This window comes from Takifugu rubripes, chromosome 19, assembly GCF_901000725.2.
Source record: "Takifugu rubripes chromosome 19, fTakRub1.2, whole genome shotgun sequence".
In the NCBI taxonomy this organism is placed as follows: domain Eukaryota; kingdom Metazoa; phylum Chordata; class Actinopteri; order Tetraodontiformes; family Tetraodontidae; genus Takifugu; species Takifugu rubripes.
The window spans coordinates 13,574,832-13,600,110 of record NC_042303.1 but is presented as its reverse complement, the minus strand read 5'-3'; the positions used below and the strand labels follow the sequence as shown (position 1 = coordinate 13,600,110).

The following is a 25,279-nucleotide window of genomic DNA, read 5'->3' as shown; positions in this document are numbered from 1 at the left end:
GTCTTGTGTTTGTGGGGGGGGCTAGCTACGATTATATGTCCTAATGTGTGAGACCAAACGCGCCCCCGCTAAATGTGACTGGAGGTCCTAGTAACATGGAATGGGAAATCTGAAGCCTCACCAGTCACTCAAAGGTGAAAACCAACTGCAGCTCTGCTTTGATACACAGGGATGCAGGGATTGGAGGAACCGAAGCGGCAGAGACGATGGCGGTCAGTGGGAGAACAGCGGTTGCCCTGTTTCTTGTCCACGAGCAGATAATATACTGCTGGTCTGCTGATTATTTAATGTGCATTTTGATAAACATGTCAATGTGGGGCGTAAAACATAAACTCAACATATGTCTTTTGCTGCTGGTCATGGCCTGATATTAAACATATGGTCAATAGGTATTAATTAGATATTAGTCTTTTGGTAGTTTGCCTTTTGCTCTAATATATCCACTGCTCTTGTTATGCAGCCCTCTTTTGTTCACAAGGTTGCCCATTTCCATTTGCAGGTCAACTCTTCTCTTTCCTTCCTCTTCTTGTGCACAGCCAGTTAATTCAGGGAAGTGGTTTCATTCACTTGCAAATCCTGCCAGAACACAAGTCATTCACGCTGCTAATTACACCAGTGCTGAGATGCTGACTTGCTGACATCATTCTAGGGTAGAGAGAGGGATACTGTCTCTCCCTCTCTGTGTGCGTGCGTGTGCGCGCGCGCGAGTCCAGCAAATAATCTCGTGAAGACAGGAAGTGAGCACTTCATATCTGAACTCTTCATGATGTAGTTAATATATTCTGACAATCATACCATAAACTATATGATTTAATACTTAAATTGAATAGTAAAATAACACAATATTGCAATTTTAGTAATTAAATTTAAGTACCAAAGCAAAATATTTAACGAATACGTTTCTATGCTTTTATTTTATTGCCCCTGACCGGAAGTCGCAGCCCTCCTTGCGGGCACTTGACGTGTGTTGGAGAGTTAAAGCGCAGTCTGACGGTCGCTCCAGCAGCGAGCGGAGCGTCTCCAGCGCTTCAAGCACCCGGTGCAGGCATTCAGTGTGACTCTGCAGCATTAATCATCTATCTAAGGAACTTCTACGCTTTATTCTAAGCATTCCGCCGGAATCTGAACTTTGGTTTTTGGATCTGTAAACCGGAATCTGTTTCACTCACTTCAGAAGTTGTCTCCTGTTTTGCTGAACTCCCGAGTGTGTTTGCGGAGAGCGGCGGATAACAAAAGGCATCCGAGCGGAGGGGGTAGATGTAGCAGAGGGGTGCGGGCGAGCGCGTAGAGGTGTTTTCGTGGCAAAGCTCCGGCGCTGTCGTGCGTCCAATTCTGCGATGAAGAAGACGTGTCTCAAAAGCCGCACCACCAGAGCCAGGGCAGTGGCGTCCCCCCGCCGCGGGCTGTAAGAAGGTAAGAAGCTGTTCATCGATCGCTTTTATTTCGTATTTGGAGTCGACGTTAAGCCCCACGACCCCTCACAAACACACACACGCATGTTTGCTGGACGTGTCCGTGCGTAAATTTGCCCCAAACTCAGCGGTTTGGTTTCAAAAGTCGTTTTCTTACCTTTTTAAAGGTTTGATCGTCGTTAGCCTTTTTTTTTGCGTTAAAGGGGGCGTTTAATGTAAATATAAACTATAGTTCTCGCACTATACAAGTGTGTTGTCGCCCCATTTTACCCCCTGGAGCGCAGTGGTCAAACGTCTGGGCCCTTTTCATTCGGTTAGAGCGACAGTAATTGACCGTTTTGCCTGTCTGACGGAATATTTGTCATAAGATGCATGTTCGCTGCAGTCTTCTCTCCAGGTCTCCGGTGTTTCTCACAGAAGAGTTTTTAGTTTTTAGTCTCAGTTCCTTCACACGCTGCTTGATTTTTGAGGGTTTGGGAAAAGGTGACATGAGCTCGACTCGGTAGCAGTTATTTTAAGGGGAACATTAAAAGACACAAGGGTAATTGACCCATTTGGATGGCTTTGAGCAGAGTAAAGGGTCACTGGATTAACACATGAATAGGCTGATGAGCAGCTGCCTTCAGGATCACTGGACCAGTCCAAACATTAACTGAAATGATAGAATCCCGAGAACCAGATCAGATCTGTTGTCAAAAGCTCTCTGATGAGGAAAGACGATTCCTCACAGACACAAGTGAAAACCAAAAAAAGCCCCTATATTAAAACCAAAAAAGCCAGATTGTCTCAGTTTGATTTGAAGGTGACGCTGTCTCATCCCTTCTGTTTCTTCATCCAGTGTGGTGTCGCTGTACAGAGAAGCTAAATGAATAATTGATGTGGTCCAGTGAGGAGGAGAGCGCGGTCGCACTTGAAACGCCTCTCAGCCTTAAGTTGAAACGCCCATTTCCACCACACAGCCACGCCATTATTCTTGGCCAGCTCACTCAACCGCCGTCCAGAGAGTTCTCAACTCACCGTTTGTGCTCAGAGCAAAAATATTTTGTGCTAGTTAAGAGGGTAATTAACCTCCCAGTCGGCACAAACTAGGGACTTTGCACTTGCCTTTAATTACTGATAAATGAAGGTGTCAAAGTTGGAGAAAATTAACTTTGTAATGAGTCGAAAGAGCCCCAAACTGCCACATGACTGGTTCTGACACATGGGTGCAGGACTGATCCGTCCTGAGGAACACGCTGCATCTGGTTCTTCTTAATTGGCCACTAATGGAAAACTTCTCCGTGGAACCTGATTCTTGTCGGAAACACCTCCGGCCATGTTTGATGGTGATTAACTCCTGAAGGCTCTGACTTTGGCAGAAGGAACCTGCTCCAGTCTGAGAAGCCGTTTTTGCTGGACGTCGATCTGCGGCTACGCAGCAAAGCCCCTGAAAATTAGAGCGGAAGTGTGGAATCCACCAAACAAGGGCTTTAGCGAGGAGAGAGTCTGTGGTCCTTGTCTGCTTCCTACTGGGGGAAACAATGGCAGAGGCAAGGGAAGAAAAGCAGGTTTGGCTGCAGCCTGCGTCCAGCTGTTTGCTCTCTGCTCCGCTGTCAGCTCAGTGAAGCTCTGCTTTGTTGCAAAACCTCCGTTTAAACATGGCGTTTTAATCCGACCGTCCAGAGTGATTCTATGGAAAAGCTGCTGTGGTTTCGGGGAAACTCTCAGGATTGAAACTGGAACCAGGCTTCTGAACTCTTCCGCGTTATTCTTTGCTTTTGGATGCACTGGAGTCAGATGGTTTTGGTAAACTTGAGCTGAATGTCCAACAACCTCTGCACTATTTCTGCCTCCCGAGGACAGTTGCAGAGAAGCCTTTCGCTTGGACTGGAAGCAGATTTGGGAAATTCAGTAAAAAATGGAGATTTCAGAACTCCGCTAGAACAAAGTCCATTTAAATGTGAGAGGGAGGGGCCACAGTGATGCCTTAAAACCACCCGTTACCTAGGCAACAGGTCAAATCTAGAGGGGAAGGATGATGATAATTAACCAGAATCAGTGACTCATTGCCCACTGACATCGCGGTCACAGGGACTGCTATCTAACAACACACCCCCCCGGGTCTTGAACAAACCTCAACCTCCCGCTGACAGGCAGCATTTACATCTCCCAGGAGACAAAAGGCCAGCCGTGTTTGAGTACAGGACACGCTTTAAATCTTTACCTCGGAGTCACTTATGAACCATCGGAAAGACCCATTTAAATCTCTCCTGATTGAAATGGAATAGTTTAGAAGAGGGAAGCTCAGTATTACCTTCCAGCGGAGGGAAAATCCCAGGCATGTGCATGAAGCGTGTTGTAAATCACCATGGAGGAGACGCGGGGGGGGGGGGGGGGGGGGGGAGACCAGAAGACCAGTGTAGGTATGTGGGGGCCAACAGATATTTGTGGGGTGAATCTCCAGGGAGGTCGTCCAATCTGAAGGCTCGAACATTCATTAGCTTGGTCTGGTTCTGCTTCCTGTCCATGCTAATCAAGGGGTTTAGGACCAGGAAAATCAAAGCATTTAGAAACTCTTGGGGGGGGGGGGTAATTTTAGTTTCAAAATACCATAAATGTGGAAATATTTGAAATATCTTTTGAATGCAGTGTGCATGTGGTGTGGCATTGTCCTCAGATAGGAGCCTTTGGCTACTAAGGCTACGCTACTAAGTTAGTAATGATGGTGAAGGTATCAGGATGTAACTAGGCTAGCTGCTCCTAGCTACCTGCTCCTCCCCCCAGCTATCATACAATGCGACTGGGAGCAGTGTTTGCCGTGCACGCCGTCTCCAGCTGTCTAATTGTACCACTCCTCCGACCTGCATCCCTCAAAAACTGAGAGCGCGTATCCGACCGCCTCTTCAGCCAGTAATTACAGTATCGCGCAGGGATCCGTCTCTGGTGTGGAAAGCAGGAGCTGACAGTAATAAGCTGTTCGGCTCCTGGTGGAAGGCGAGGAATCTCGAATCCCCGAGCCGCGAGGGAGCGCTGGCTCCGAACTTGGCGCTTTAGCGTTGAGTGTTTTCTTTTCAGGGATCGCGTGTCATATGACCAGTTGTAGCATGTCAGTCGGGGGTTTGGCTCCGAGAGCCAGAAGCGCTTTTCAGAGTGTCCTTTCAATCGTCAAAATCCATCACCGCTAAGCCCGATATACTGAAGTGCTTTGTTAACCGGGAGTCAACCCCCCCCCCCCGGACAAGAAGCGCTCCTTTCAGCGGGATGCGAGGTGGGACTTGGCCGCTTCTCCGGGCGGCGCTCCGTCCCCCTGCCAGACACTTCACACAAAACAGTTCTCAGCTGGCCAAGCTGTCAGCCTGTCAAAGGGTGTCCTCGACTCCCCCGAGCTCCTCCTCGCGTCTACCTGTCAGACAACGTTAACGTCCGTCTAGGAAGTTAACAGGATTGTCTCCTGGTTTTGGCCGCCTGAGCACCCTTGACCAGAAGGATGCAGCCTCCTGGTCAAGGGTTTTCCCTTCATACGAGGACCTGGAGCTGTGCGGGTCAGAGTGTGTGTGTGTCTTCATCTTGTGTATTATCCCAGAACTTTCTTCTCTTTCTTCAGAGTAACGCAGGGCTTTCAATCCTAACATTTTGTAGTTCCTATGAAATATAGCCTTCGCTTTAGTGCTCTCCAGACAGCGCTGCAGATGAAAGCGCAGCTAGCAGCAGGAGCGGTGGAGGCAGATACTCCCGAGTGTTTTTTCCCCTGGAGAACCTCCCCAGATTGATACCCTTTGCTTGACGTGCGTGGAAAAACTGGCCCAGCGACGCATCTGCTGGTGTTTCTCATGAAAGCAAGTGTGTGTTCGTACAGTATTTCTTCCCGTCACTCTCTGGGCCTAGTTTCACAACTCCGGACCTTTCAGCCGTGTGAAGTTCTCAATCCTCACGAGTCACGCTGTCCCGTGGGGTGCTGGTGGGGGGGCCTTGACGAAGCCCACAAGCAACGATTGCGTCCATTTTTGGAACCTTTATCACACTCTTGTTGAGTAACAGCAAAGCTCTTCGGCGCCTCCAAACAGTGACCACAGTGTGTTGCAGGGGAACCTCAACAGCCTCCAGTGTGATTTATTAACCGCGCATTTGTTGTCCCCATCGTGCTCGTATATTTCCTGATGTCGTGTTCATACCTTGACGTGCGCTCTTCAGCAACATGTGGGCCTAACGGGACGCTTTGTCCCACGTCCTCTGCAGGAAGATCTGCACACACTGCAAGTGTCGCCGTGAGGAGCATGCAGTGACAGCCATGCCCGTAGAGATGGAGAAGACGGTCACCAAGCTCATGTACGAATTCCAGCGGAACTCCACCTCCGACGACGACTCGGGCTGCGCGCTGGAGGAGTACGCCTGGGTCCCGCCCGGCCTCAAACCCGAGCAGGTATTTACCTTCTTACGCGTGACTCTCCGCGAAAGGAAAACTGTTGTTTTTAATGTACGGTGGCCCCTTTGGAGCGTCTGTGTTTTTCTTGGAAAGCGAGTCATATTTTGGAGCTGGATTTTATTCCGCCAGTCAAGACTCTGCAGCTATGTTGTCTGATTGTGTGGCTCCAGCTGTCGCAGTAATCTCAAATTCATTTCACATACAAGCATGTTAAATCTAGTCCAGTCCTGGACTGACGTCGAATGAACATCCTTACAGATCATTTTACTGTCTTTTGAGTACCTTTATAGAGCAATGGCAGAGTTGGAGTGATGCAGGGTTTCCTCCTGTATGGGACAAAAGGAGCATTTATTGCTGTGTTCAGTGGACTGGTCAGTACAATGTTATAGCCCAGCCCCCCCATTTTCACCTTTGAGAGCAGCTATTTTTCATTCCCCTCCAGGGTCACACATCCGACCCTCGACTCAATTAAGCTCCCGGCCGGTTATGTGCGACTTCTGGAGCAATAATGGAAACTGGAACCAGTAAATGTGCAATAAAAATAACAAAAGCTGTTTGTGTATCGACTGGAAGTTGAAATCAAAAGACTGAAAAGAGTCATTTTAAAAAGACTAAATGCAGAGTCTCCACAGCTGAAGATTCCCCCCCCCCCAATCGCTCAAGCTGTGGAAACACGTCGTGCGACCTTTCAGCAGAGGGGCGGAAGTGCTCCCGATGTGGGGCTTTTCAACACCCAGCCTTCATGCGTACGAGGTAAAGACGCAGCGGGAACAGAGGGAGATGGTAAACACAAAGCTAATCTCCAGGATCTAAACTGTGGGTTTAGGTTTCTCCCGTAGGGATCTGGGACCACGCATGAGCCTGTCATTTAGCCCAGGCAGCAGCGGTGTAACCAGAGACACCAGAGCCAGGCTGTGTTTTCAATCTGACTATATTTGAGGATTATGAGGGATAATTCAAATCTTATTTGGGACTCCTCATTTTGGATGTGTTTACTCACTGAAGTGCTAATTCAATAAAAGAATATGAAGCGATCTCCGCCCGCGGCAGACATGGATGGAGGCGGAGCTCCTCCTCCTCTTCCTCCTCTGCTCCCTCCATCCTCTCTGGCTCCTCCAACGGCGCCAAGTTGCAGCTTCTGATGCCAAGCGCGTTTCTTTTGTTCACCATCACCAACGGAGCAGCGCAGTCTGGTCTGCAGGATCGTAACACCAACACACACCCGCCTAAATCAGGCCCCCACGCTCCGCTGTTCACGTGGAATTTGCTCCCACAACCTCGCTGACAGCGGCGTTGAGCTGCAATCACTCCAGCGTGTCGGCAGGGACGCGATGAGAGCGGCACAGAGGATGAAAGCTCGCTCTCCAAATCTGCTCGCCACCCTATGACAACGCCAGCAGTCCCACCAGGTCGGGCTGGAACGTCTCAATCGCACAACCTCTCTGGTCTAGAACCGCTGCTAGGCGGCCTGGCGGCGGCCTTCCCCCCTTCGCCTCTTGCTGCCTCGCCACTAACTGCAATGGAAACCAGCTGTGTGAAGCAATCGCTCTTGTCACAAAGTAATATTTTCAGTAGGTTTTTTTTTTTTTGGTACAGTCTGAAATGTTGCTCTGGCTTTGGATTCATGTGCTTTTGATTTGGGTTATCATCACAAGCTGCTTCCCCTCCAGCTGCGTCATGCGTGCATCTTCAGATCGGCCTCTCGCCTCCTCTCTTCTAACGCTGTTGCCTTTGGATTTCGCGTTCGAGCTAGGAAGGGAGATTTTGGATTTCTCCAGCTCCGACTACAGTTATTCTTTCATGGGCTATCTTGAGAGCCTCTGGCGTCCCGGGCAGCGCTGCTGGACACGGATCCCGCGTCCCTCGCCAGCGCGAGAGGGAGCCAACCAAAACAGTGAAAGGAATTAGGTTACAGTTCCAACAAGTGCCTCCTGCCATAAATTCATCCCAACAACAAACGGACTTTAAGGAAATCCTCCCGACGCGCGACGTGACCTGCCTTCATGCCGTTTCTTTTCGTGAGAAGGACACCTTTCCTTGGAATTCCGAAATCCGCACATCTGTTGTTCTGTTTTTGCGTGACGGGCTGTTTGTGAACGCCTAGAACAAAATGGGGTCATTACATTTTCCTGGCAAGATAGCGATCGTGTTCGCCCTCGTCTCCTGGTGTTGTTGGTCGCTTCTCTCATTCCCTTCTTCCCTCCTTCACCTCTGCCGCTGCTCTTTATACCTTTATACGGGTCTCCTTCCTACTCAAGCCTGACCTCTATTACGCCCCAAACTCTGTGCTGGACTTTAATAAAAAGATACTAACTCAGAGGTGTTACTCATAATGCCTCCTGTAAAAGTGTCTCCTGGCTGGATTAGCACCACAGTTAAGATTCAAGGTTACAGATTCCATTTGGCCACTGCAATTTCTTAACAACCTGTCAATGGTCTTTTTGTCTTATGTGGTGGTGAAAAGGCGAGGGCCCATTAAGTCTCTCCTTTTGTCCTATGAATCTTTGCCCGTGCCCCCCCCAACCTTCCCTCGCTAAGGTGATTATTTGAATACGAACAAAAATGACTCTCTTTATTTTCTTTTTTAAAAGATGCATCTGCGCCTCAGGAGGAGCTTGCTCTCCTCTCCTTCGTCGTCACCTCTTTTTGATGTTTTAGCAGGAATGGACGGAATAAACAATTCCTCTTAACTGATGATACAAATGGCAACTGACTACAGTAGGTTTGAGGTGTACATGTAACAGTTCTCAGTGTCGTCATCCGTGTGTGTGTGTGTGTGTGTGTGTGTGTGTGTGTGCAGGTTTATCATTACTACAGCTCGCTGCCTGAGGACAAGGTGCCCTACGTGAACAGCCCAGGAGAGAAATACCGCATCAAACAGCTGCTCCATCAGCTCCCGCCACACGACAACGAGGTGAGAGCCCCGACTGGCCGCGCGCACTCAGATATAAATATATGTGACCATGTGCATTATTTTGCTAACACCACGTGGTTGTCAAGGCATCAGCCTCGCTCTTGTAACATGGGAATGTCAACATTGATGTACTAATATCACCGGCCACATGAACCGAGGAGAACCGCCTGACAGATCTGCCTGGTCTGCAGACCACATTTTGTCACAGAAACCCACAACCCACATGAGGAATGAGTCGAGTTGTTTGCGAAACCAGAGCTCTGGTTTTATTTGACTGGGGCTTGAGGGATAGTTTCTTTATTTTCTTCTAATTTCTGCAGCACAGAGCCTTTATCTCAATTTCTTAGAATGGAAAATGGCATATTTAATGAGATGCTGATTGAAGAATGAGTCCCAGCATGTTTTTATCCCTCTCTGTGAATCATTTGGGAAGCCCCATCGACCACAGTAAGGTTTTCCCACGTCGAAGCACAAAGGGGCTTTTTTTCGGCGAAGGTAACGCAGACGAGACCTGTTGACTTTGGCTTCGGCTTTAACTTGAACACGTGTTGCCATCTTTGGCTCCAGGTACGTTACTGCAACAGCTTGGATGACGAGGAAAAACGCGAACTGAAGCTCTTCAGTAACCAGCGCAAACGGGAGAACCTGGGCCGCGGAAATGTCCGCCCCTTTCCCGTGACGATGACGGGAGCGATCTGTGAACAGGTAGGTGGCTTTACCCCCCGTTTTCTGACATTTAATAGCTGGAATATGATCAGAAATGAAATGAAAGCAGCAGAAGGAGGCAAGAGCTGCGTGATATATGTGGTAGAATAAAAACAGCGACAGAACCAAACTTGAAAGCACCTGCTGGCATTTGAAGGCTTGGTTTAGATTGTGTTGACATATAAAGGGCAGGGAGGGGCAGAATAACAACATCATGACTCCATCTTTCCCACCTCAGATCATAAATCCAAGGAACATCTTCGTTCTCACTTTTGTCCGTGTTGTAAAGAGATCGAGTAGAAGGTTTTGGCTGTTGCCCTGGTGATGTGGCTGCTCGCTCTGTGTGTGTTTGTCCTTCACTGGGTAGATTTGCACATAAATGATGGAGATTACTGTTGAAAGCAGGTATTGATTAGATTCCCAGCCCCCTTTTGCCTGCTTTTTGTGTCTAAGTTAACTTGGTTGTATCTCTCTTGACCATTTTTTTTCTCTTGACCTTTCACCTCAACTCATTTTTTCCACCTGTTTACCTTTACACATCTGCGCCGCAAGTACGCTGACTATCCTTCAATTCATCACTCAAATTTTACATCCTTTGCCCCATTCTTGTCCTTCAGAGCTCCCTGTGTGTCCCTCAATCCTCAAGTGATGAGCCACACACGCACACACACACTAATGCACTGCAGTGGGGCTGTATCAGTTTTTGTGGTGATCTCCTAAAAGTTTCCATGAAATTAAAAGTCTTATTTGCAATCACATTTATGCATCAATTCTGTGTGGAAACAAGATGTTTCTTGCCAAAGTACTACAAGCACAAGTTGCCAACAGTGGAGGGACAGCTGTGTTTTGGTAAAAGCCGCCTTCCTTGTTCCAAATCTTGTTTCACTACAAAAGAAATATCAGTTTTTAAGGATCTGTATTAAATAGAGCCAGGTCGTTATTGCAGTCTGCAACTAAATGGCACCAAACGCGCTATTATAGTTGGGTCAGTAAGGCCGATGCAAAGATGTTGCTCCAGATATCCAGCATCAACTTTTCATGACGGAATCTAAATTTACTTTAATACCATGACCACCTAAACGGAGCACGCATATCTTGGTCGAAATAGCTCACAAAACACTTGCTGTGGTCTTTAATGGGGGGTATTTCTGAGGTTTTTCTTAGTTTTTGAGGCAAGACCAAAGTCAGTAAGAAGGAAAATTACTGACAGACCATAAAATTTGATAGCGTGTGGTGATAAAGTAAAGCCAGGAGCCTGAGTTCAGTAATGGGAGGAGAAAATGTCGAAGTCTCAATGGTGAACTGACTGAACTGTTTTATCATAATCTGCCTTCCTCCTCTCCTTCAAGTGCGGAGGCCAGATAAACGGTGGCGATATCGCAGTATTTGCATCGCGGACAGGTCACGGCGTGTGTTGGCATCCCGCCTGCTTCGTCTGCAGCGTGTGCAAAGAGCTCCTGGTGGACCTGATCTACTTCTACCAGGATGGGAAGATCTTCTGCGGAAGGCACCACGCCGAGAGACTGAAGCCCCGCTGCACTGCCTGCGATGAGGTGGGCTTATTTTACATCTGCCTCTGTTCTGAGACCATCAGCCCTGAGTGTCTCTTTCCATTAATGGGTACAAGGATACTGTTAGTACTTAAACGGCACCCTGGTGTGTTTAAGAGCAGTGTAATTAAAAGTAAATGCACCATCTAGACCTCACCAAGTGCCCACATGCATTAGCCTCGGTGAGAAATAGGATGATCTAAGAGCGCTGAGCCGTGGAGGAGAAAATGTTCACATTTAGAGCGATGGAGGGCGGGACCAGCTGAACCTTTGTCCTGTCAGCCCGCGGTAATAACCCAGCAGAGGCTCTACCTCCACAGACCCGTGACGAATGGCGCTCATTCTTATTCTCCTCTCATAGATCATCTTTGCGGATGAGTGCACCGAGGCCGAGGGTCGTCACTGGCACATGAAGCACTTCTGCTGCTTCGAGTGCGAGACGGTGCTGGGAGGCCAGCGCTACATCATGAAGGAGGGACGGCCATACTGCTGCTCCTGCTTCGAGTCTCTCTACGCCGAGTACTGCGACTCCTGTGGGGAGCATATCGGTACGCTACGCCGCCAGCAGACATCTGCCACCGCTAATCTAAAGAGCATTATTCACCAGCACGTCCGACTAACACAAATAAACCCAAAATTGCAGGAGACGCGGGGGTATCTAATATTTCTAGTTACAGTGGCCTGATTGGTGCAATGTGGAGGAGAAAGGGGCAACAGTTGCATACTAATTGGCATCCTTGGGGCAAGGGTATGATGTGATCGTGCCTTCATTGTCATCCTCAAGTCTGTTGTGTGACCTGCTGGGATTAAGCTGCTGTATTTTCTGCCGGAAAGCATCTTTTGGCCCTCGGCTATTTTGTGCACGCGTCTACTTATCTTGCACCAACTGCGGAGGCTGTTGAAGCTGTAAAGTGTTTATACAGCACAGGCTACAAATGAGTCTTTCCTCATGAGTAGCTGAGCGAAAGCCTTCAGCTTTACTCGCACATTCAATGCAGTGATAAACCCGGCGTCGCATCATCGGATGGGTTATTTTCTTGTGTTTCGGGAAAGGAATGTGCATTCTTCTTTAGTTGAGCGTTTGTCTAAAAATGCCGTCTTCTTTAAGCACCATCCATGTGGGTTTCTCACAGGCATCGACCAAGGCCAGATGACGTATGACGGGCAGCACTGGCATGCCACCGAGGGTTGCTTCTGCTGTGCCCGCTGTAAACGCTCTCTGCTGGGGCAGCCGTTCCTGCCTAAGCAAGGCCAGATCTTCTGCTCGCGCTCCTGCAGCCTGGGCGAGGAGCCCAACGGCTCGGATTCGTCCGATTCGGCTTTCCAGAGCGCCCGCTCCACCAGAGAGTCGAGGCGCAGTTCAAAGACTGCGAAGAGCAGAGCCGGAGGAGGGGGAGCGCAGAGCGAGAGGTTTTCAGGAGAGGTGGACCCGCTGTCTGTACAAATGGATCTGCTGAGTCTCTCCAGCCAAACCCCCAGTTTGACACGTGAGCCGCCGGCCTGGCAGAGCCAAGAGCAGGCAGGTGAGGACAATAATTATGATTCCCAATCTGACCCAAACGTCAGTCATCCCACTCCTCTGCAGCTCCTCAGTCAGTGCAATGTCCGAACCGCCTTGAACCCCAGCTGCTCAGGAAGGAACAATCAGCAGCAGGACCACAGGGTCATGGAGAATGGGGGTTTGAAGAGACCACCCATTTCAGCCATGAAGGGCCACTCGTTCAATGAAACGTGGTTCCAACAGCCCGTTCCAGACGACTACTGCCCGCCTAAACTGAGGAGCCAAAAGAGCTTCACAGAGGTGTCCCATTCGTCTCAGCACAACGGTTTCTCCTCTGAAAAACGCTCCATCAGCTTGCACGGCTTTCAGAGGGACAGAGACCCGGCACCTCCAACTGCAGCACAGATGGCAAGAAGTAGAAACCCCATCAATGCACTTAATTTCAACGAGCATCTGGCGCCCCTGGAGCCGACCCCCAGAGGATCCATGGAGTCCTTGTCCGTGCCCAGTGCTGTGGGTGAGTGCACTCTTTTTATTTTGGTCATATTAGCGGAAATCTCACTAAATGAAAGTCAACAAATTGTGATGTTGAAATAAACTTGCCTCACAGGAAACTCGGCAGCTGGCAGAGGGAAGCATCAAGAGCACCTTTCCCGATTTTCAATGCCCGACCTGAGCAAAGACTCTGGAATTACCCTGTCGGAGAAGAGCAACAAAGACGCTGTTAAGTCCTCGATCCAGTTTCAGAGCTCCGAGTCCATTCACAGCCTTAGTGCCAGTAAACCCTACATGGAAATCGATCCTCCGCGCTCCAAGCAATATCAAGTGCAGTACCGGGACCCCGGTAAGACTCGTTTACCGCCTGGCTTCATCTTCCAGGAGGAGGACAGATCAAGTTTGGTCAGTAGTGTCAATGCCGCCCGCCTTCCCCCTATCAGTGAGCGTCACGTCAGCGGTGTCGGCGGTGGAGGTGGAAGAGCAGCAAATGTTCATCCAGGCACTCCAGAAGATACTCCACAGAGGCGCCGGCACCACCACCACCATTCCCGGAGGTCCCGTCGGTCTCGGTCAGAGAACGCCCTCAACTTGGTGGCCGATCGGAGGCCGCGGCCACAGGAAAGACCCCTGCTGCGTGTGTGTGAAGATTACGACCGCTTCCCGCCACCAATGAGCTCCAGGGAAAGGTTCGGAATGGGAGGAGGAGTTGGTCGATATCAACCTCAACCCTTCAGGCAGTGTCCCAGGACAACGTCTGATCTGACTCTTCAGAATCCCGGAGGGAGCCGACGCACCGGCTTAAACCAATACTCCTGGGATGAGTACGACGACGACGGCTGGTGCTCTACATGTTCCTCATCTTCCGAATCAGAGGATGAAGGATACTTCCTGGGCGAGCCTATCCCCAAACCCATGCAGCTGCGCTACCTCAGCAACCAGGAGCTTGTCCATAAGTACAACAGCACGGGACTGGGAGGGTCCAGCCGCGGCGGGCACTTACACGCCCGCAAACATAGAAAAAGCAAGAACTGCATCATCTCCTAATAGACTGGGACAATAATCCCCCACAGCTTTACATCCTCCATTGGGAACAAATAATTGATCAAAAGATCCACATGTTCAGTTTTGTGAACTGTTGAACATCTTGCAATGGTAAGCAGTGGAAGCGCATCTGTGTTAGCGTGTAGCTTTAGCGTAACTTGAGTATTTAGGCTTTCGGTTAAATGCACAAATCATGTTTTCTCCCATCCGGATGTGCAGTTTCTCACAAGTCATTTTTCTTTTTCATGCAGTGTGATCTAAAAACGTAATTTACTGTTGTTTGCAGAACTTAGTGTGTACATAGTCAAAAGAATTAATAATTTGAATTAAGTTAAGGAGGTCTGTGTAAATATGGTTGTAAAAGAAGCCTCACATATTTTTATATTTTGTATGGATAGAAACATTTATGTATTAAATATCTTTAATGTAGAGATAGTAAATGGGAAAAAAAAGAACAAGTTATGCATGACTTATTTGGCTGACCCGGTGCTGCATTTGGAATAAAAGAGTATTTCAGTGAATGTTCTGAGACAGCTGTTGTGTAGCGATGACCGAGGTGACGTTGACACATTCAGACATCGGACACGGAGCACCATTGTCGAGCGCCTGACACCCGGGAGGGTTTATTGCATCAGCGTTCTGTAATTATAGAGCGCTGACATGTTTAACTGTTTTACATACTGGGGAAAAGCAGCTGAATCCTCATCACGGCCGTTAAATCGGCAGATCCATTCATCGGTGATTTGCTGAGGGTGTAACATGTTGTATCTGTGTTAAGCGGTGTCACACTGTAAATTGGATTGCCTTTGACGTCCATGTGGTGCAGGGATTATCACCTCGAGCCCCCAATAATCCACACATCTCTGGAAGGGGAGTACGACTGCCGACCAATTAGAGGCAGTGGAACGCTAAAGTTGCTGTGAACGTTTATTTCACCTAACTTTGGCCTCCAACTTGTTTCCTTGTTCAGGAGGCTCATGATATGATAATATGAGCCTTGATGATGAGGACGGGGTCTAAACTGTAGATACATTGATAGAGTCAACTCAATATTGGTACAATATCTCCTGAAAAGTATCCGGGTTACATCCGTTTCTTTATTATTCACCGAGAGGCGATTTTTTTTTTAACCGTATGTGGAGGCCATTGCAGTGAGAGGAGCCAGTGAGTGCAGCCATATGTTACCCGTCAGTACCAAATTCAAGGTAGTGGATGAGGGGAGATAATCCCTGAGCCATGTGAAAGCTCCTAATTGTGGCAGTCGTGTTGTCGGACAAGCCGCGTCTGCCAGGAAATTCGATCCGCAAGTCGTCTGGTACCGCTGCAAAACAAGGCGATAACGAAGTTAATGTCAGGTGAAGGAAACGTCATTGTTCCCTAGACACGACACACAAAATCATCTGTGTGTTTCATGTGGACGGCCTGGAGCGAAAGCAAATGGTTTGAGCAAATAGAGCCAATCAAAACAGTCAGATTGGTCATGCAAAATGTGAATGAGCGAACCACAGACTACTCAGATGGGCCGATCCAGTTCTTTTTAAATCCAGTTCTCTCTCAAAAATCCCCTTCAAGTGTGTGTGTGTGTGTGTGTGCAGCTGTCACATGTTGGAAGTAGTTAAAGTTGTTTTGGATGACTCTTAAAACCATAATTAGCTCTTCTTGAGAGCAGAATGATCTTCGTTTCACAGCTGTGCTCTAAAATAGTCTGATTCAATTTACAAATGAAGAATGCCACAGTGTATATATCACTCACACACACACACTCACACAAGCGCCCGGCTCATGTACACGAACACACCGTGTCGGTGATTAGGGGATGCGTGACGGGGCTGACTGAGACGCCTCATGTGTGTTCAATTATCACACCAGCCTGTCTGAGACGCGAAGGCAGCCGCCGATGTTCAGAACCATGGACCATAGGAGCAAACCTGCTTCTGGGTGAACCCTGACATGAGGACACGTCCGGGATGGTCGCACAGCGCGGGCTTTAATCCCCCGGCTCAGTCCTCTGGGAGTGGGCGTGTTAATGTCGTGTGACAGGAACTCTGCTCCCCATCTGCTGCTCCTCTCCATCATTCCTGCTACCTACCTTCACCCTGAAACCATGAAACTGCTCCAGATATGATAGATAAAAAAATACCAAAAAAAGAGGAAGTGAATCCCAAAATACATCCTCACACATGACCTTCGGCTTTTACTGGCCCACCCACAGCAAATAGGTCCTAATAATCATGGTGCAGCACGATAATAATCACAGAGGTCACCAGAGGTCCCCACGGAGGCCCCATTAGGCCTGATTGTTCTCTTTTAGCGGAGAAGATCGTTTATTTATTGTTTGCTCGTCCTGCCGGGGTTTGTCCTCCTGGTCTGCAACTCTAACGGGCCCAGGGCCACCGCCGATGCTGGCCGTTGGTCTTGCAATAGCGGCCGGCTCCGTCCTTTAACTGACTCATTGAGTCTCAGCAGGGGTCCCATCTGTGACCGCCTGCATGAACCCGTTGCCGATAGCACAGGGCGCCGTCGATGTGACTACAGGTGATTCACACAACACCTGGAGTGTCGGCCATCTTTTTTTCATCCATCTGCAGAGATGACGGACGGGGAGATGACCAGCTCCAGCCATGGGCGGGCCAGGGGGGGGGTGTGATCTTCATCGTGGAAGATTATCATTACACTGTGATTTATACGCCAGACTTTTTACCGCTGGACCACAAATCTAAGGCAGATACTTCACCCATGACAGGTTGTGGTATTTATTCGAGATTGTTCTGGGGCGAGTTATGGAAATGGAGGACAGATGTCTGTGTTCTCGCTGACATGATGGACATGGAAGGCCTTTTATTTGTGCATTCGCCAAAGTGCAATGGCCCAGTTCAATAAGAGTCTGCATTATATCAAAAAATGCAACATTCAGGAGTCCGATGTGAAGTTCACAGCTCCTCCAGGACCTTTACCTGGAAGCATCACCGTGAATCTGCTGCATTGGTGGGACATTGACAGCTCGAAGAGAGACGAGCAGAGTCATGAGAAGTGATCTCATCCTTCACAGAGGCCGTCACAAGTGTCAGCGCGACCCACTAATCCCCCTGACATCTGCTCCTCATCCACTTAGACAAAGCAGATCATGTTGAGGGACAATTGACATTCAAGTGGAATTCCCAGCAGCCATTGTTTCAGTCTGTAACCATGTTCATGTGGCTCACACAGGACCGCGTGTGTGCGTTCAGGGGCCCAGCGTCGTGTCCAGAAATCACTCCGAGGTTTACGAAAAGTGCGACTCATCATCAGGATTCATCAGGATCGGCTCTCTGGTTTGCACGGGCAGCGGTGGGCTCGGTGTTGCCAGACGAGCGGGGAGGAAGAAAAGCGGCGGCCCTGGTTTCACCCTTCCCTTCCCTTCGCTCTGCGTGCATCCTGCTTTGTCAGGCAACGATATAAAAAGCCTCAAACGGTTACAGGCGGCCTTTAAAGTAGGAGCCAGACCAAATTCTTCTGGCTCTGTTTCCCAGGATGCAAATTTTTCACAAGTATTAATATTTAAAAAAAAAAAAAAAAGATGAAAAAAATAACTCCAAGTTAGTTGTCCTGTTCATGGGAGACCAAATATCTCTGAGGATCAGAGTGGAAAACTGATAACCAACATATCAAAGGTCATTTATTAATGACAGATGATGGAAAACATTCAGAGGATAAGAGATCATTTCTGAGGCCGTTTGGGACAACAGGACTTGTTCAGTTTGGGAAACAATAATTGTACACTTCTGGTAAAAGAATTGCATCATTTCTTTGATAATTTCTTGATTATCATCGATCTACATTCTGTTTGTTGCACTCTCCCGTTTATTAGTCACCAATTTTTGTCCTTATTTCTCTCTTCTACCTCCTTCACCTCCTTCACTTAGCTCCTTCTCCTCCTCCTCTTTTTGTTTCTAACTAGTATCAGTCAGTTGCCTTATCTTTACTTGGGGTCATTTCATACATTTAAAGGCGTGGTCAGATTTAGAATCATTATCTTTTGTTGTTTTGATTAAACTGATGTTCTACTCTGGAACATTTTATCCGAGGGTTGGGGGGGGCGCTGATTACGGTTGACCAGACCCCCCTGATCTTTTACAGGCTGCTTCAGTCTATTTCAGGACTAATAGTGCCATCTGCTGACAAAATGTTGCAATTGCAACTATAAAGGTCATAATAATATGAGCCTTGATAACCCCCCCCCCCACACACACACACACACACACACATACACACACACACACACACACACACACACACAAAGCTGAACTCAATGAACTCTCTATTTAATCTTCCAGTGTTAACAAGGCACAGCAGGAAATCAGTGATGCCATCAATCAAAGCACCAAACTGTGGAGTTCATGAAGACCTCAAAGCTGCATGACCCCCGAGGCTGCATGTAGCTGCCTGCTCGTGATAACGAAGAGGAGGTCACCTGAAGTATGCGGGGAGTCAGATGAACTTATGACCCCAAACTGGTAAACAAAGTTGCAGCAAGAGATCCTGTTTAATTCCTTCATCTGTTGTCACAACCACTTTAATGGAGTAGCTCACACGTAAGGTTGTATTTGAATGAAGGATTAACTTTTGCCCTCAAACTCAGATTACAAAACCCAACACAATTTACGGGCATGCTGTTAATTTCTTAAAAGTCTAATTATTTAATTACACCACAATAATGCAAGTCTAATATCACATTTGTATGTAGTTTGTTTAATTCAGCCAAGCCTGCGGTTGCTGTCTTGCTAATTATTCAGTCTATTGTTGTTCCTAAAAAAAAAGATTTTCTGCCAGAGAATTGTCATGAATATTGTTTTTATAACTGGAAAAACAAGAATTCCTATTTGGCAGTCACCTGAAGCTACGTATTATCGAGCCTTTTTTTGTCTTTCTTTCGCCCCCCAGGCTCTAGTGATGTCCCCAACACACACACACACACACATACACACACTCCAAAATGAATCTCACAATTTGGTCTCCACTCCCTTCTTTTCTGGGGATTTTCCACTGATAGTGATTGCTTTAAACTCATTGGAGATCTCCACCAGGGTCTTGTCTTTGGTCTCCGGTAGGACAAAGAAGGTATAGAGACAACCCACCATGCCTACACAGGCAAACAGCAGAAAGCAGTAGAATTCCAGGGCTTTCTAGGGCACAAAGCAGGGATAAAGATGGCTCAGAAGCAGCTTTGTGTGTTAGAATCCAAACATCTGATCATAGCTGACAGCCAGTTGAGATCAGTGATGTTTATTGTACTCACTATGAGGAAAGGGAAGGCAAAGCCCACTGTAGAGAACAGCAGGTATCTCTGGCTGCCTGTGATGACAAACGCTGCCAGGCGGTCCGACTGGACGAAGAGCTCACTGTTGAGTGTCATCCCAACTCCCACTGATGAAACAGAGGTTGCACTAAGTCTGCGAGGTTCTTCCTTTACCATATCTGAGCTGTGTGCACGTACCAGGTCCTCCACTGAAGATGACTATGAGGATGATCAAGCCGGCTGTCACGTAAGAAGCCCAAGACTGAAAAGTCTGCATGGTGAAGTCATACAATCAGTGGCAGTTTACGGTTTTGCATTTAATCCAAATCGATTTTATTTATGTGGCACCTGTTAGGACCAAATTGGTGCTATAAGATCTGGAGCTTAACCTAACCCTAACCCTACCTGCAGGTAGAGCATGACAGTGACCATTATCATGCTAGCAGACATGACACCGTAACCCCCCCACAACAGCACCCGCCTCCCTGTGCGCTCAATCAGCAGCCCCTGAGAACAAACACAGACGCTGACATCACAGAGGGTTATCAGCATCAAGTACGGCTGCACAGCATCACTCACACAGAAGATGGAGGTGAACATTTCAAACAGTCCCTGACCCAGAGTGAAGTAACGGATCTTATCACTCGGTATTCCTGACTTCAGGAAGACGTCATAGGAGAAGATGGTGATCTGGAAGAGAGAAGGCAGTCCACAGATCAGTGACTGGAAGCTGCTGAGGAGTGTTTAAAAACGTGCCTTCATCGTTACCGCAGAGATGCCGGACAGGCCGTTGCAGCAGATGATCACGGAGATGGACACCAGCTGCCATCGGACATTCTTGTCCTTCAAGAGCTGCAGGGCGCTCTTCGGCGGGGCTCTCTTAAGGGCCGCCTGCTCGTTCAGCATTTCATCTATCTCCTCTCTGTACTCACCGTCGCCCCAGAGTGTCTGAAGAGCTGGGAAACAACATGAAAAATACACAGTTGGGCACATTAATGGGGACAGGTTCCAACATCCCCTAAAATACTTTATAGGTAAGAATTATAGGTGGTGTGCAATACCTTAATTGGCCATTAGGGGGTCGAAAAGAAGAACAACTGTGAGCTTAATTCAAACAGCTTTCCTTAAACAATCCTAAAAATATTTACACATAGATACAAAACTGGTTTTCTCTGTTTACCTCATAACTGTAGGAGACAAACTTTTATAAATTTGAATGTGTCCTCTTGTTGCTCTGCCTCAGGGTTTTGAACTAAACTCATTCTTTGTGCTTTAGCCTCAGCTGTAGCCAGATGTTTGGCCTTTAAGAATGCTGCATTTGAGTGGCAGTGGACATCATAACCAACCTTTTTTGCAGGCCTTTTCGTCACCTTTCTCAATGAACAAATATCGAGGAGAGTCCGGAAGAAGAGGCAACACCAGAACCTCAACCACAGAGAAGAGTGCGGGGATACAGAGGAGGACGTTCCAGAGATCCTCTCGTCCGAGGATCTCACTGGAAGAAAAGAAGAAATACACATTCACGTTCCATCAAACGAGGACACAAACCGCTGCATGCACTGGTTGAGCTCCTGGATCCACCTTTGACACCTCACCTTAGTCCAAAAAACTGACCCAACAGTTTGCCAAGAGACAAGAAGGTGGCAGCACTCTGACACACTGTCCCTCTTATGTTTTTGGGTGAGATCTCTGCCAGATAAATCTGATGGATGCCCTGTCCCAGACCTGCGGGCGACATCGGAGGCCCAATTACACGAGCACAAAAACGACTGCTGTGACATCACCTCACACGCCACAGAATCTCACCAGCCGAGAAGCCATAAAGGATCCGCGCCACTATAATCATTTCATAGGATCCAGCTGCCTTGCTCGTCAGCATGATCCCCGCGGCAGCGATGCTGATGCAGGCGTTGCAGACCACAGCCATTTTCCTGAGAACAGAACAACATCACCCTGTTGACAGCCAACATTCTGAGTGCGCTTTCTCAGTTTTTAAACTCACCTTCCCAGCATGCCCGACACCAAATTGATACTAAGCGAACCGAAAAGCGCCCCAATGCCGTACAGAGAAACAATGAGCGACCAGATCATGGTGCCCATGTGTGGGGGCAGAGCCTCCTCATATCTGGTGCTCCAGCTGTTGTTGATGAAGCTCAGGATGAACTGCATGGTAAAAGTGCAGATTTAGTAGTTTTTGTCATTTTTTTATTTTTTTATTTTTATGTTCACCCATCAGAGCGCTGACATCCTGTGAGGAAGCCCAGTTTCTCACCGGTGATGGAGAACTCAGCCCCGTGTTGTGGTAGCCATTCTGAAACGTTCCACCAAATCCCAGGACGATGATGAGGAACAGCGCCTTACCTCGGGTCTCCACAGCAGAGCGAAGAAAAACAGGGTCATTTTAAAACTCCTTGGTTCCTCTAATGTCTGCAAGCAAATGATCTCTGCCTGTACATCTGAGGTGAAAACGACCTTTCTCAATAACATTGGCTAAATGTAAACTTTGATGAGAATCTTCAGCTCAGAAACTGTTGAGCAGCACCGTGCGTGACTGAGCACAAGCCTCGACAGACTCGAATGACTAAGCAAAAACTGTGGATTGGATGAGTCACTGAGTACAGACAAACTTTAAGGAAAAAAAAAAGAATTTTATTAATTATCATTGTATTTTATGATGACAGAGACAGAAAATTACAGTGTGTTGGAAAGTTATTAAGGTTTGCACAAAATAATACATATTAAATATTTAAAAAAATACATATTAAATCAACATGTGTTTCGTTGAGCTTTCTCATTACTGTACATAACAAAATCCTCTCTCTCCGGCAACAAAATCATCAGAAACAAATGCCTACCAGCTGCTTCAGCAAAGCCTGCATGCTGTCTTCAAGCCTGCATGGAGTGTGGACTCTGTTTCATGATTTTAAAATCCAGGCGGGTTATCATTAACTTTTAGAATTTTTTTCTTCCAAAAGTCATAGCTCAACAAGCTTTCAGCACCCCAAGCATGACACTTCTTTTTGTCTGAATGTACCAAAACAAACAGAGGAACTATGTGAAAATGAATCAACAGCTCACCTCTGTGAATTAGAGATTAAGTTACCAATCAATGACAAATACTCTTGTTTTGTCAAATTACCTGTTATCTATATGGACATGGACACATGCTTTACTAGTCTTTATGTCAATTTTTAACATGCACTGTACATACTTTTACCAATAAACCACAAGCATATAAGAACTCATGAAGTGTAGAAGATTCCTTTATTTTTGACATTTTAAAGAGACAATGTTTTAGAAATACAGCCGATACTTGGATACTTGCATGGCATTTTTAAAATTTCTGAACGCTTTTTAATCATTCAAAATGACGTTTCCTTACGTTGAAAACAGCAGAAAAGACTAATAATGATGATATAGATTCCAACCACCTGTGATGTACGCATTTATTGACACGTCGGACTCATGTGTCATTTTTCCTCCTGTCCGTTAGGTGGCGCTAAACAGGAACTACGTTCTGCGCCCCTCGCTGACAAACGCTCCGGCGGAAACAAACGGTGCCTACTGTTTTCCGTAGTCATCGTTAGCTAATAGAAAGACTGTCTGCATAAAAGCGTCTTTAGTTTCTCTCTTTGTTAGTTTTTTAAAATCTCGAAGCAAGATGCCGCTAGAAAATCTCGAAGAGGAGGGTCTGCCCAAGAATCCCGATCTGAGGATAGCACAGCTAAAGTTTTTACTCACGATGGATGGCCACCGACAGGATGCTAAAGTGAAGACCGAGCTCATGGATGCTATCAAAGCTAACAGTAAGTTAGCGTTACGGTGTGACCTGTACAGGCTGTATATTCTGAATATTTCACGCAGCTTACTAATATTTTTGTGCGTGCATACACATTTAGCGTAATTGGGGTCAAATTCTCTGACAAGCTATAAAAGATTTGACGGATTGTAACGAACCATTTACTACAGCCTGTAAACGCCACGAAGGGGCTGTATTTTGTTTCATGTTTTTCCCCTTTAAAACATTAAATTGTTGTTAGTGTCCACCGACAACTGCACATTTGTGTTGTGTTTAAGTGCTTACATTTGTCTGAAATTGTTATCTAAGAAGATCACGACCATTAGGACTTCCACTCAGGGATTGTCTGGTCTTTGGTAAATTAGTTTTCTTTCCTCAGATATGGCGCCGTATTATGAGGTTCTGTGTAAGGATCTAAACTGGCAGCTGGACGGAGAGCTGTTGAACAAAATGAAGAAGGCAAATGAGGAGGAACTAAAGCGCCTGGACGATGTGCTGGAAGATGCAGAGAAGAGCCTGGGGGAAAGCGAGATTCGAGATGCAATGATGGCCAAAGCCGAATATCTGATTAGAATTGGCGACAAGGTAACAATCTAATGCAATATATGCGAGTAAGACTGTAGAATACCCGTAAGGAATTGGCAGTGACGTGCGATAAGGCTTCACTGAGGTGTTCGATGACATACTTGATGTGCTCTTGTGTCCACAGGAGGGCGCCCTAACAGCCTTCAGGAAGACCTATGACAAAACCGTGGCTCTGGGTCACAGACTGGACATCGTCTTCTACCTGCTGAGGATCGGCCTTTTCTACATGGATAATGACCTCATCACACGCAACACAGAGAAAGCAAAGAGGCAAAAGCCCTGCTCTCCCCTGATTTTAAAGATTTCTATTCTTGATTATAAAAAAATACTCAAATTGTCAAATTGTGCCTGCAGCCTCATTGAGGAGGGGGGCGACTGGGACAGGAGGAACCGTCTGAAAGTGTACCAGGGCCTGTACTGTGTGGCCATCAGGGACTTCAAACAGGCGGCAGAGCTGTTCCTTGACACAGTCTCAACCTTCACTTCATATGAGCTGATGGACTACAAAACGTTTGTCACCTACACGGTTTATGTGTGCATGATCGCCCTCAAACGGCCCGACCTTCGTGAAAAGGTAGATCGATTCGGCTCAAGTATTTTGGCTGTGTGTTACTGACCTTTCTTGGATAATGTCAGATACCTGAACAGAATAAAAACAGTTGCCATAATGACTGCGCTAAAATTTCTCTGCAGGTAATAAAAGGGGCAGAGATCTTGGAGGTTCTTCACAGTCTGCCTTCTGTTCGCCAGTATCTTTTTTCTCTCTACGAATGCCGTTACTCCGTCTTCTTCCAGTCCTTGGGTATGGACCTTTTTTCCCTTTATCTGGCTTTGTTTGTTCTGTTTTGTTTTCTTTTTGTCATGACCCAAGACTCTTTGTATCACAGCTCTTGTAGAGCAGGAGATGAAGAGGGACTGGCTCTTCGCACCACATTACCGTTACTACGTGAGGGAAATGAGGATCCAGGCCTACAGCCAGCTGCTGGAGTCGTACCGCTCTCTGACCCTCGGCTACATGGCCGAAGCCTTTGGCGTGAGCACGGAATTCATTGACCAGTGAGTATTTGTGCTGTGTCCAAATGTGTTGTTTCATTTGAAACTTTAGTCCTTCACAAGTGTGACTATTCATCCACAATGTTTGGTTTCTTTAGGCGTTATAGAAGCCCATTGTCAGTTTAAGTCTCCTCTCTCCATAGGGAACTGTCTCGATTCATAGCTGCCGGCCGTCTCCACTGTAAAATTGACAAAGTGAACGAAATAGTGGAAACTAACAGGTAATTGTGTCCCGGTAACTCCGTGCATGAAGCTTGTCTGTGGCGAGAAGGCAGATCTCTAAGGGCCTTGTGATCTTTGCAGACCCGACAGTAAAAACTGGCAGTACCAGGAAACCATCAAGAAGGGCGACTTGCTGCTGAACAGAGTCCAGAAGCTGTCGAGAGTCATCAACATGTAACGTTGGAGCGCCCCTTTCTCGTCACAAGTTTACCCTAAACTGCAGTTTGACAAGATCTTATATTGTGTAAATATTAATAAAAAAAACCTGTTAAACACACCCTCCACGTTCCCATGATGTTGTACACAAAGACACCGAGGCGTT

At 47.3% G+C, this 25,279-nt stretch overlaps 3 protein-coding genes across 4 annotated transcripts in view; 2 read left to right on the top strand and 1 right to left on the bottom strand.

Annotated features, from left to right (window-relative positions):
* prickle2b (prickle homolog 2b) overlaps positions 1–14,544 on the top strand; it is a 52,198-nt gene extending 37,654 nt beyond the window's left edge. Inside the window, exons 1-8 of one of the 2 annotated variants that reach the window (XM_011614081.2) lie at positions 971–1,413; positions 5,628–5,811; positions 8,615–8,728; positions 9,296–9,433; positions 10,783–10,986; positions 11,345–11,531; positions 12,117–13,001; positions 13,095–14,544. In XM_011614081.2, the coding sequence (XP_011612383.2) occupies positions 5,680–5,811; positions 8,615–8,728; positions 9,296–9,433; positions 10,783–10,986; positions 11,345–11,531; positions 12,117–13,001; positions 13,095–14,026 (2,592 nt within the window). In that variant the 5' untranslated portion in view covers positions 971–1,413; positions 5,628–5,679 and the 3' untranslated portion in view covers positions 14,027–14,544. Of the gene's footprint in view, positions 1–970; positions 1,414–5,627; positions 5,812–8,614; positions 8,729–9,295; positions 9,434–10,782; positions 10,987–11,344; positions 11,532–12,116; positions 13,002–13,094 lie in introns of those variants that run through there. The other variant, XM_029826753.1, reaches the window with a different exon arrangement.
* Positions 14,545–17,767: 3,223 nt separating this feature from the next.
* slc2a9l1 (solute carrier family 2 member 9, like 1) lies at positions 17,768–22,277 on the bottom strand. Its single transcript, XM_011614157.2, has 12 exons — positions 22,154–22,277; positions 21,571–21,666; positions 21,301–21,461; positions 21,105–21,229; positions 20,894–21,023; positions 20,645–20,793; positions 20,067–20,254; positions 19,878–19,988; positions 19,704–19,805; positions 19,497–19,569; positions 19,299–19,426; positions 17,768–19,185 (listed from the first exon to the last, which is right to left on the bottom strand). The coding sequence occupies exons 1-12, from the start codon at positions 22,175–22,177 to the stop codon at positions 19,003–19,005; spliced, it is 1,470 nt and encodes a 489-aa protein (XP_011612459.2). The 5' UTR covers positions 22,178–22,277; the 3' UTR covers positions 17,768–19,002.
* A 546-nt stretch (positions 22,278–22,823) lies between these two features.
* psmd6 (proteasome 26S subunit, non-ATPase 6) lies at positions 22,824–25,234 on the top strand. Its single transcript, XM_003973461.3, has 8 exons — positions 22,824–23,104; positions 23,477–23,682; positions 23,807–23,952; positions 24,037–24,256; positions 24,376–24,484; positions 24,570–24,738; positions 24,879–24,956; positions 25,039–25,234. The coding sequence occupies exons 1-8, from the start codon at positions 22,960–22,962 to the stop codon at positions 25,133–25,135; spliced, it is 1,170 nt and encodes a 389-aa protein (XP_003973510.2). The 5' UTR covers positions 22,824–22,959; the 3' UTR covers positions 25,136–25,234.
* The last annotated feature ends 45 nt before the right edge of the window (positions 25,235–25,279 follow it).

Excerpts from the sequence above, each read along its gene's own strand:
- slc2a9l1 (XM_011614157.2), bottom strand. The coding sequence starts at position 22,177 with ATGCAGGCTTTGCTGAAGCAGCTG. Across the intron at positions 21,462-21,570 it reads GGCTGAGTTCTCCATCACCG|TTCATCCTGAGCTTCATCAA; the intron begins GTGAGAAACTGG and ends TTTACCATGCAG. Across the intron at positions 19,427-19,496 it reads CATCTTCAGTGGAGGACCTG|TGGGAGTTGGGATGACACTC; the intron begins GTACGTGCACAC and ends CTGTTTCATCAG.
- psmd6 (XM_003973461.3), top strand. The coding sequence starts at position 22,960 with ATGCCGCTAGAAAATCTCGAAGAGGAGGGTCTGCCCAAGAATCCCGAT. Across the intron at positions 24,257-24,375 it reads GGCCCGACCTTCGTGAAAAG|GTAATAAAAGGGGCAGAGAT; the intron begins GTAGATCGATTC and ends ATTTCTCTGCAG. Across the intron at positions 24,485-24,569 it reads CGTCTTCTTCCAGTCCTTGG|CTCTTGTAGAGCAGGAGATG; the intron begins GTATGGACCTTT and ends TTTGTATCACAG.